Source organism: Acanthochromis polyacanthus, chromosome 2 (assembly GCF_021347895.1).
Source record: "Acanthochromis polyacanthus isolate Apoly-LR-REF ecotype Palm Island chromosome 2, KAUST_Apoly_ChrSc, whole genome shotgun sequence".
Lineage (NCBI taxonomy): Eukaryota > Metazoa > Chordata > Actinopteri > Pomacentridae > Acanthochromis > Acanthochromis polyacanthus.
In genome coordinates, this window is record NC_067114.1 from 4809076 (window position 1) to 4821159 (window position 12084).

Here is a 12084-nt window from a genome sequence, read left to right on the forward strand (position 1 = left end):
ATTTGAATAATGCACATGAAAACCGCATTGTTTCAAGGTTTATGTTTAATAAAGGTTGTTTCAGAAGGAAGAGTTTTTCCAATTTACCTTTCAAATTAAGTGCTTTTGATTTGCAGATTATGACATTTTTAGGATTCAAAACATCTCATCTTCTGTCTGACTGTTGGAATGTGAATTTCTCAAGAAATGTCTTTGTCTCTTAAGTCTTTTTAATATTTTATGGAGCCTTTAATGGTCAGGGGTGTTTGTAATATATTTGATACTTGTTTTAAAATATCAAATTTCATGTTTTCATTTTGCACCTGAAATGTGCACAAGAAAAGTGAAACGTGAAATGAAAATAATATTTTGAAATACTGCAAAGTGTCAGTGCTTCATTTTTTGAAAATGCATATGTCAAGTCTACGCCTGAAATATTGCATTTTTTTAAAAAAATTAAGCTGATTCTTCTAGTTACAAAACACTGTTGACCAAAGCTGGTGATTTTACTGCACAGATAAAATATGCATGTTAACAAAACAGGTATTTTAAGTTCACAGTATGCAAGTAGAAGCGTAGTACATCTTTATGAGTTAACATTCAATATGATCCGAGGCTTAAAGTGTAATTTCCAGTGATCAATTGGATACAGAGTACATGTTTTAGTATCTAACTCACTTGCATTGGATTCTTTGGACTGTTTATGTAATTTATCTCACAATATCTTATGATAGTAAACACTGAAAAGTGTATTATTACATTTCTTTGATTTTATACTTAATCTTTGAATGTATGTTTTTTAATGAAAATTACATCTCCTTTCATTTAAAATCCTTATATAATATTGGTTGTAAAAAAAAAAAACAATCTTTAAAAACCACTCAACAGAACTGAATACATGGTTGTATGATACATATTTACGCTTTTCTGCAATAGCAGAATTTCACTGGTTTCCTGTCACTAAAACAAAAGAGCTCCTCTCCTGCCTTTATTTATTTATTTTGCATATAAAATTTAAATCACAAATAATATTCACACAAGATTTTCAAATGTTAAAGTAACATGACTGAGAACTTGGAGTAAGTCTGAAAAAAGAGGCTCTCCATCACTTCTGAATAACAAAGAGGAACGAATGATCCTCCACGCGGCCATCCAGCGTTGCCATTTCCACGCACTCCGTCTCGGTGACGATGTGGATGAACCAGCCGGGGTGCAGCACCGACTCGAACTTGCGCTGTTTGGTCTTGTTGGACTTCATGTAGAAGACGAAGGAGAGGGCGCTCACGTCGCTCTTGGAGATCTGCTTCAGCCTCTGCTGTTCACACTGCTGCAGAGGCAAAACAATTCATCATTTTACTTGCAAGTATCACAGTCCTGTTATCATGGTGTTGAACTAACAATGATATTAAAGGCAATTATCTGAAACATCACTGTTACATCCTGTGGTGGGAAATGGAGCTTTGTACAGCCTTAGCGTCTGGATGCAGTGGATTGATTACACCTGGTTGAAGGCTGAGCTCCAGATTTCCACCTGGTACTAATGAGGAGTGATTAGCTTGGAGCTCCAGACCTGGTCCTCCACACCTTGGATTGGTCCACCACCAGGACTCCTCCCACAATCACTGCCCATGACTACATATCTGCAACCAAGGCTCTCAGTCAGGGCAGTTGGTAGTGGTGGCTCTGTGTATTGTTTGTATTCCTGTGTGGTCCATTGGTTCTGTCCTCACTGAGGAGACGTTTAGAGCTTCTGTTGGCGGTTGTTAATTCGATGTGGAGACAGCGGCTCCAGTTAACAGTCTGCCAACTTTGTGAAGAAGCATTTGGTAATCAGAGTATTTGTGAACTGTGCGTAGTAAACACACATGTTTAGTTTGTTGTGTGCCCTGTTCGTCTTCCTTTCTGTGTTTCAGTTTGGCTCAGGAGTGTAGTTGTTTTGTTTCTGCTTAGCTAGCTTTACAAACTCTGTTAGCCTTCATTTGGTTTTATTTTATTCTTTGGTTTGGTAACACCCACCAGTCTGGTTTTCCCTGATCACTTTTCTGTTCCATTTGATACTGAGCCATAAACTCCTTCACCTGAACCAATAACATCTGGTTGTTTTGTTGCATCCAGCTGATCCTAGAGGTTGGATTCTAATATCACATTTTTCTTTTGGAACCAGGAGGAAAGCACTAATTATTTTCATTCTGCACTAAAATTCATCCAAATACCTGCAAAGCCACCATATCTCCATGATTAATATCCAAGCAAAGTGAACTCATTTCATTCAGCTGCTGCCAAAGAGCTTGCTCATATATTTGTTGGATTTCTTTCTACATAATGCTGAAAGGTCTTCTCATTCCTATGTGAAGTGCTTAGACATGACTTTTGGTGCAAATTGGCACTTTATAAAGCAACTGAATTTAATTTAATTCCAGCCTCAGCTTCTGTTTGGAGCTAATTAGCAAATGTCAGCCTGCTAACAAGATAGTGAGCAGGGAAACATGGAGACAGGTGGTTAAACTAGAAATGGTGATGGATCAGGTGACTATGTTACATGCTGGGGGTGTCTTTTGCTGCCACTTGTCCTCTTAAAGGAAAACACTAAGTCGGTAGTAAGTTGTGATCACCTTCATCCACAATGAAACCTGATGGAAATGGTGCCTCAATCCAAAGGCAACAAAGGGGTCATTGCATGGTTTGAAGAAAATCATGAGGGTCAATATATAATTGAGGGACGTTTGAAGTTCATGGGATATATCTGACAAGCATTTTTATTAAAAGTAAATAAAAAAACAGCTGTTTTTTAATGTTCATTATGCTCATGTCTTTACAAATTCCCGAATTATTTATTATGGAAACAATCACTTAATAAAGAAATGACTGGATATCACTAAAATGTTGACTAAATAACAACCACTTATTATTTAGTTAGCTAATTATTTTTAATTAGCTAAACAATTATGAAATGAGCTTATTCAAAAATAGCTTTAATTGTGTTCTTTTTATGAGGTTGAGATAATCATCACCGATATTTCTTTTTTGCCAATATGTCAAATTTTAGATGGAAAATTGTATCTGTGTCCGAGAAATCACTTTCAGCTAAGTTATCCATTACCAAACACCTCTCAAGGAAGTGTGTTAATTCCAGATCACATGACCTGCTCCACATGATGTCATTTCCTCCTGAAGAAAAGTCTGGCCAGACTCCAAGACTTTCTGAGTTATTTAATATAAAGTAGTCAACAGGTTTACTACAATATCTTTATAAAGAACTTGCAATTTCAATTTTACTCAATTATATATGTAATATTTAGAAGAATCTTTGTCTAAAAAACTGTCCTGTGGTGTTTGGTTGTAGACGGCCAAGTTGATTTTAGGCCTGAAAACAGCAAAAATGTCGACTGTGATACAAAAAGTCTCGCAATTATATACTGACCCATGAGATTCCTATGCAGTGGCCTTTTGGGATGCTTTGAAACCAAGTCCTTAAATGTTTCCCTCCACCACCATCTATATATGAGGAAAATGTTTTTGAAGAATGATGTCCATCCCTCCAGTAGAGTCTCAGAGACTCAGTTAGAATCGACACCGCAGAGCATCGAACCTGTTCTGGTAGCACATCATGGCCAAACAGAACACTTAATCATGGCTTTTCCTTCATCACCCGTCTACTAAACCTGCTAAATGTCAGCAGCCTTTTCACTATGTGCTCACATTAGGATCTAGGTAAAGCCAGCTTTCCACCCACATGCAGCCTCACAGACTTATTGATTGCTTAATATCACACCGATGTCTGTAAAAGTTTCCATATCTTTCAGAAGGCAGAATAAACCAGTACTACACTATTTATTGATTTTGACTCTTGCAGATTCACATCCAGTTTTCCATTATATTGAATGCTTTTTCAGAAATTTTAATAGGAGCTACACAATAGCCAATAGTATGTAAAACTGACATATGTACATATTGTGTGTTCTTGTATGTGACTTGACATTGTATGGGCTGCACAGTGGTACAGTGGTTAGCACTGTCGCCTCCCATCTAGAAGATCCCTGCATGGAGTTTGCATGTTCTCCCTGTGCATGGTGGCTTTTCTCCGGCTTCCCCCCCACAGTCTAAAAGCATGCTGAGGTTAACTGGTGATTCTAAATTGTCCATAGGTGTGAATGTAAGTGTGCTTGTTTGTCTGTATGTGTAGTCCTGTGATAGACTGGTGATCTGTCCAGGGTGTCTCCTGACTTCACCCAGCTGGGATAGACTCCAGTCTACACAACATTCAGTATGCTTCCAACTTACTGAATGCACTCATTCACTTGTGATTGTTTTCAGAGACTTTCATCTGTTGTGGTGAGGTGTGGCTTTGTGTTTCTAATATTTAACCTGCTTTCACTGATGTCGGTTTGGTGTAACTTCTAAATTGTGTGTTTGTTTCACCAGTTTCACATCTTCTTCTTGAGCCATTCCATAAACTTTGCAGCATAATCAATTTTAAAGTAAGCGTTGCATGTTTGAACAGACTGCTTCCTTTCCCCAAGCAACCATGACTGAGTCCTGGAGACTTTTTGACGACTGATAAGTCTGGTGCTGATTTTTTTTGTTTTTTAGCAACCAAAGAAGAAAAACTGCCCAAACCAAGACTCCATCAGTCTGTTGCTCTTACCTCCACTTGTAGGAACACTCTGTCCCCGTCCTTGCAGCAGCTGAGGAAGCAGTCTGAACTGGTGAGGTTCAGGACGACTGGAACTCCTCGGAAACTCCTTTCCATAACATTTGACTTGTAGTAGTAGATGGTAATCTTTTCTGAACACCAGAGAAATAGACAGAAAAACACAACAACACAGGGAAATCAGTTTCTCTGATAGAAGAGAATCGATGTTTTTGTATGATCACACTGATGTTTGACAAACCTGGGTTCGGTGAAACGTAGAGGCTCCTCTGTGAACATTGACCTCTGAGGTATCGGTGACTATCGACGTGCTCGATTAAAACATTTGACATTTTTTCCTGTCTGAAACTGCCACTTCCTCTTGGAACTGAAAGCGAGACAGGGAACAATCAAACAAAGGTCATGTACTTCATGAATCAAATCCTCTCGTTCAGAACAAAAGAACAATGGATGGTGGTGATCTTATTCTACTGTCGTGATGCTCACAGTGTCGTCGTTTTCTTCCCCTTGAAGCCTTTAGTCTGATTCTTCATTCAGCATTTTAACTTTTTTGTGAACTGGTGTCACCAATAGAAGACAGTCGCACTGCAGTCTTAAACCAATTTCTAACTTTGCTCTCAGAATATTGACTTCTTCTTTCTGCCACTGTCTCTGCGATCTCATCTCATTCTGGCTTAGAACAAATTTTGAACAGGACATTTATATTCAACATGAAAGAAACTTGTATGAATGATCAGAACAGTGTTCATTATTATTGTTAGATCATTTACCTTTTTATGTTTTACTGACTAATTTATGTCAACGCATACCCCAGAGAATGATCAGAAACCAGGACATGGTGTTAAATTATATCAAAACTTCACTGGGATTCTCAGATTGTAGCCAGAATACCAGATTTAGATGTAAATGTACACAGACTTACAAACTTTTTTTTCAGAGATTTTGGAGATGAATCCACAGTGACAACACCATAGCTAATATAAACGCATATTAAAAAGTCTAAAATAATAATACTAATATTTAAATTTGTGGGCTAAACCTGGATTTAACTGAAAACCAGCTCCACCTGCACATTCATCCAGCAGCATTAACAATCAACTGATGAATGTATGGTGAACATTTTTAAATATAAGTACATGTAGCTGATAAAATCTTTTTTTATTTGCATGACTTTTACTTGTAATGGAGGATTTTTACATTCAAAAGTAGAAGCTCTGAATTGTCCTGCCATCTCTCTCTTCTTTGTCTTCTTTCTGATTGCTTTTGTCATCAGTTTTCAACTTTTTGTAGTTTTTATTTCCGAATATTCAGACATGAATGCCTTTTGTTGCTGATAAAGTTCAGCAGACAGTAAAAACCAGTGATAACAGTGGCCTGACAAAGACTGATCTGTTGTATTTAGGATGCATTAAAATAGCTGAATAAATACTGTTAATACAAAAGTTGAAAACTAGCATAGAAACAAAGTGGCTGCTCTTGTTGTTGAAGAAGCAGACAAATCAAATCCTACTAACTCACCGAGCGTCACTGTGCTGGTTTCGGACACCACAACAACGTCATTTAAAGTGCATCCCATCCTGCCACATCCCTGACACGGACCCCCGCTGTCGCAGCCTCTTCCTCTCACCACAGAGATGCTGGTTTTGGTCATCGTAATGATGAGCAGATCTCTCTCCTCCTCCTCTTCGTCTTCCTCATTCTGAGTTTGGCTGACGTCCTCTTCTGCGGCCCCATTCTCTTTTTCTTTCCCTCCCTCCTTCTCCACTTCATTCTCCAACTCTTCCTCTTTTCTCATCTCCCAGTGAAAGTTCAGCATCGTGGACTCTTTGGAGACGGGATGCAAAGTGTCCTCGTCTGGAGGCGGCTGCTCTGTTTGTTCCTTTATCCTGCCCGCCTTGTGCACCGTCTCAACAGAAAACCAGAAAAGAATTAATCGAGAACACAGAAACCAGCAGAATGTAAAGTCAAACTGATGCAGATTTAAATGAAGAAAATGTCCAAACACATCTAATCCAGTTCAGCAACATTAATGACCAACAAGATGACAAGAAAATGATAGATAGTACACCATATACACACATTTTCTATACCTTACATCATTTGCAAAATAACAAAAACAAAAATGGCTTCTTACCAACCTTCACCGTCAATAAACCTCTCCCATCTTTTTTTTTTTAACATTTTTTTCTGTTTTTACAACGTCTTCTTCCAAAAAAAGGTCAAATCTTTTAGACTGATATTCAAGAAATCCACCGTGTTATCATTTAAAGTGCATCTTTTTCCTACACTAACACCATTTTTTCCCCCTTTAACATCTTCTAATCCGGCAAAGAAACAGTCCCACTGGATTTCTATAACTTTTTTTTTGCATTTTACACATTTTTAAGATTCCAACAAAAGACAAAAACACCATATTCTGTAGACTTCATCGGCAACAGACACAATCTTTAGCAATATAATAATAATTATGATTACGGTCTCTCAAATGTTTCTAGCTTCAGTTGTAGTCTTGCTGTAGTTTTTTCCATGATAAAAACCTCCTTTACTCTATCTGTTCATTTTGTTGAGGGGATGTGCCTTCACCCAACTCTGATTATTTTCTTTGCTATCAAGAGCAGGACTCTCAGTGGATAGATAGTATCTCTGTCCATCAGATCTTCAGGTAATATTTACAGGGTGTGTGCCGTTGTTTTAAATATTGAACAGAATAGAGTCTGAAACAGCATTTCTACCTCAGAGACTGACTCACCAGCATCGGGTTTCCTTCCGCTAACAGTTGTGCCAACTCCTCGGGTGTGAGATCCTGCAGGTCGATGCCGTTTATCTGCAGCAGTTTGTCTCCTCTCCTGAGAAAAACCCCCAAAAACAAATAGGACACATATTCAATTTTATGTGATGACTATATTAATGTTGCCAGAAAATGCAAAAAATATTCTAAAGTCTGTAGTAAATATAGTTACAGAGCAGCAGGACTACACTTCATTTAAGGCGCATTTGTTGTCTTTAACCTGCCACTGTCTTCCATTCTTTCATTCTTTCATTGAGAGAACTGGAAATTAATCAGAGCTACACTAACAAGTTTCCATTTTTCTTGGCCAGATCTTAACAAAATGACTCTACAATTACAAAAACATGACAATATAACACAATTTTTACATATATATATACGTATAGATAAAGGTAACACATATAGACTGGCTTATCAATAGTCCATATAAAAACAAATGAACAAACACAGAGAGCACAAGGAAACATCTTAAAATTCATGAAAGAAAAATGGACGAAACAGACTAGAAACAAAAGGGCAGCAAGACAAGTATAGAAATCTAGTAATTTTATTTTTAAAATATATTATTATTACTCATGTTATCATTTTTAGTCTCGTGCTTATGGCTTCACCCTCTATTTTCTTCAACAAAATTCTGCCAAACAGAATGTAAAAGTCCAACTGATACCTGGCAAACATTTTACTCCTGTTCTCTTTTGTGGACTTGACCACCTTTTCCACTTCATACTGGTGCTTTCCCTCGTGGATCTGGTGCAGAATCAGGACGCCTCCGTTGACATGAGAATCCTGTAATTTAGGAATAAATCAACCCAACAATAAGCACAGTCAGATCTTTTGAAATGCATATCGTGTTGGTTTCTGGTAGATGTAGTCTCCTACCAGGTCCATCGTTCCCGTCGTGTCCACAGCTGTTAACGTCAGAGACTGAAGCCGCTGGAAGCAGCAGCCTTTTTAAAGCTTCCAGTGAGTTTTTGCTTCTGCTTTGCACCGGCAGAAGGAGAAGTAGGAACGAGGAGCCTTTGACACAGAGCTGGATGAGGAACTAATGTCAGAAGAGGAAGTAAAAGAAGAGTAAGTCTTTGATGGAATAGAGATTCATTTTGTTAGAAAACAGAACTTTGTGAGAACATTCAGTAAACAAACATTTCGTCAGCCAATAGCAGTAAAGAAAGTTCCACGGTGCGTCATTGTTGTCTGACTCACACACTGTTGTTAGGATTTACGTTTTAAAAGCCACTGTGAGCTTAACACTCAAACCGATACCATGTATAAGTAGCATAACACTCATAGTAAAACCATTCATTGTGCAATAAATGCATAAGCTGACCTTTAAGGGACAGAGATGGACTGAATACATGAGAAACACTCAGGGACAGGTCAAACTAGAAAATGTTCACACGAACACCAAAAAGATAAGAAAGATTCAGCTTTGCTTCACAGTAGATTCCTGTTTCCCTTGAAGATAGCAACTAATTGCACTGAAACTGCTAAGCTCAAGGTTGTTTAAAGGTGGAAACCATAATAATCCTCCCTTTGAGACACCAGCAGGAGCTGCATCACATCACAGCTAACAAAGGAACAGACTAACAGGTAGAGAGCAGGAAGACGGTTCTAGGAGGTTCTTCTTACAGGGTGTGGTTCTTGGAGATCGGATGTGCCAAGAGTTATGGACGTATCTGTGCACCAGCTGATGGGAGAGCTAAGTCTAAACCACAGTTTATCCCCAGATTTAGCCACATTTAGTCACATTTCAGTATTTGAATTCTATGTTTGTGTTCTATAAGCAATGACATTTCACCATACTGTATAAAATGTTCTGTTCGTATCAGACTTTGTCCTTTTCTTGGAGGATGTTCTAAATAGAAGAGGTCCTTGATCGAGATTCTTTTGAGACGCTGATATTAGAAAATAAACAGCTTAACCCTGTAAGACCTAAATACAGAAAAAAATGAGTAAAAAATAAATGAGTAAATAATAACAGTAATATATCATTTTTAGTTTTCTTTTTTTGCTCATTCTTTTCTATATTTGGGTTTTTATAAATATATATTGTTTTCTATCTCAAAAAACAAACATGCTCATCAGTGTAACTGTAAACATCTTGGATGAAGCACTTTTTTCTCCTTTTACTGGATGCTCACTTCCTTGTTTATTTATTATTAATCATACAGTTAATGTGACGGTAGTATTAATGGGAATAATGAGCACCCAAACAGAGAGAAGAGGAACTGACAGCAATGAGCTTTACAGTGTATTTCAACAATGTATAGTTTATGGGAACTTGTGGATATATATGACTTCCTCCGTTGTAGAGCGGAAACAAGCATTTATTAATTTAATATGTCTTGCTTAATGTTTTACTAACTACCCAAACAGAAGTAATGACAGCTTTCCAAAAACTTTAATTGACAATTTCTAATATTTCGTCTTAACTTCACATTTTATAGAAAGGTAAATAATAAAGTTAAGATCAGCTGGATTAGCCTATTCAGAGTCATCTATCAAGTGAAAGCAAAGTTTTACTTGCAGCAAGGAATCACATGAACAGAGCTCAGTCTGAATCATGTGTGGAAAGAATTTAGCTTTTATACAGGCACATAAAAAAGTTACATTTCCACGAGTTACAGGACTTTTTTTTTTTGCAGTGATATTAACAATCTGCTGCTTCCAAAACCAACTTGTTAGATTTTCACGGCCAAAGTTAATTGTGGAATTTCACTGAGTACGTTGGGTTTTATGAGTTCACAGTCACACAGTTATACAGGAGTTCAAAATCACAAAGAGCATTTAATTATAACATCATGAAAATTTTAGAACATAGTGCAAACAAACAAAATTGATTTAAAGTCTGATGGCAGAATTAAAATCTTCAGAAGGCAGACTGAAAACCCAACCCTTTTAAAATATAATGAACCAAACACAGACCATCCATCCATCCATCCTCTATACACCGCTTTATCCTCATTAGGGTCGCGGGGGGTGCTGGAGTCTATCCCAGCTGACTTGAGCGAAGGCAGGGGACACCCTGGACAGGTCGCCAGTCTGTCACAGGGCTACATATACAGACACACAATCACACTCACATTCACACCTACGGGCAATTTAGAGTAACCAATTAACCTCAGCATGTTTTTGGACTGTGGGAGGAAGCCGGAGTACCCAGAGAAAACCCACACATGCACAGGGAGAACATGCAAACTCCATGCAGAAAGATCCCAGGCCCAACCTGGGATTCGAACCGGGATCTTCTTGCTGCAAGGCGAAAGTGCTAACCACTACGCTGCTGTGCAGCCCCTCAAACACAGACCTCATTTGTAAAAACACTACTCCACAGCAGCACTGATGTTTAAAAACTCCACAGTGTGCCTGAAATTTTGCAGCCTTTTCTCTCTGGTATGAAGCTACAGCAGGCATTTAACAAAACCAGTAGAATTAAAGCTCATAGCTGCTTTGCTTTGTTTAAAATAAAGGCTGCAAAGGTGAGAAATAGGCAGTCTGGCTGTCTAAAGGTGATAGTAAAGCTAATTATTAACCTTATGGATATTATTTGGTTGATGCACATAAAAAGTTAAGTGTAAAACCAACTGTTTATGGGTTATTAGGTCATGCTGTGACTGGATTTGCCAGAGATCCAGTGAAGACTCCAGTCTTTTGCTAAGCTAATTCCTTCCTCAATATTGCTTTGTACTGACTGCAAACAAAACAGCAAGAAAGCCAAAAATAATAAACATAATTCCTGAAATGGCAAACTATTCCTTTCACGGATTTATACTCATTTATAGGACATGACCGTAGCACTTTAAGTTGTCAGAATTTGTGTTTTTGTTGGTGTCCTGGCCTTGACTTTTTTTCCAGTTAAAACCCTAATAAAAAGATGTTCATAGTAGCGCAAATATACTGATGCAAGACCTCTGATGTGTCAACACTGGGATGAGTTGTGTTACTAAATTTACACACACACACACACACACACACACACACACACTGGAGCTATTTCCAGTGCTCCCAGTGAAGTCCATCTAAATCTGTAGGAGCTGATGAGGATTGAGTTACATGAGACACTGTCGCAAAGCATTCACTGCAGTATGCCGGAGCTGAAGCCACGTTTGCACCGTCTGAGAAGCTGCCACAAGCTGAAGATTCAAACTCACCCAGGTACTGTGATCTGCTGAAGATAACCTATGAGTTTCTGTTTGATCGTGATCGCAGGTTTAAGTTTTCAGGAGCTGAAGATGTCAAGGCATATTGCTAGTTTAATAGTGCATTGGAAGTTAAACTGTTTTCATACAGTCTGACTGCAGTAAAAGAGCTGGTAATATATTGATGAGCATATTAATTAAAGCAGTTTATCAGATGAAGCCTATGGTGTTTTAAATGCAAATTAATAGTTGAGTTTTTAGAGATTGCTCCTCCAGAGTCGTGACAAACACGGATCAGCCACAACATCATGACCACTGACAGGTGAAGTGATATCATCGATTATCTTGCTATAATGAGAAATATGGAATTAGAGGTGTGGCGGGAGACTGGATTAAAAGTTACCTGACTGGAAGAGCACAGTTTGTCCAAATGGGACAGTCTAGATCAGATGTGCTTGGGATTGCTTGTGGTGTGCCCCAGGGGTCTGTCTTGGGACCTAAATTGTTCAATATTTACATAAATGATA

The 12084-nt window shown here is 38.1% G+C and overlaps 1 protein-coding gene across 1 annotated transcript; it reads right to left on the reverse strand.

Annotated features, from left to right (window-relative positions):
* Positions 1-27: 27 nt before the first annotated feature.
* LOC110960892 (uncharacterized) lies at positions 28-8434 on the reverse strand. Its single transcript, XM_022208301.2, has 7 exons — positions 8298-8434; positions 8086-8204; positions 7380-7476; positions 6149-6536; positions 4872-4997; positions 4625-4764; positions 28-1306 (listed from the first exon to the last, which is right to left on the reverse strand). Exons 1-7 carry the CDS (start codon positions 8304-8306, stop codon positions 1085-1087), a joined length of 1101 nt encoding a protein of 366 aa, XP_022063993.2. The 5' UTR covers positions 8307-8434; the 3' UTR covers positions 28-1084.
* Between the last annotated feature and the right edge of the window lie 3650 nt (positions 8435-12084).

Bases quoted from the DNA above. Each gene is read 5' to 3' on its own strand.
- LOC110960892 (XM_022208301.2), bottom strand. The intron at 4,765-4,871 runs GTTTGTCAAACA...TCTGGTGTTCAG, and splicing joins CTACGTTTCACCGAACCCAG to AAAAGATTACCATCTACTAC. The intron at 1,307-4,624 runs GTAAGAGCAACA...TTGCCTCTGCAG, and splicing joins GAGTGTTCCTACAAGTGGAG to CAGTGTGAACAGCAGAGGCT.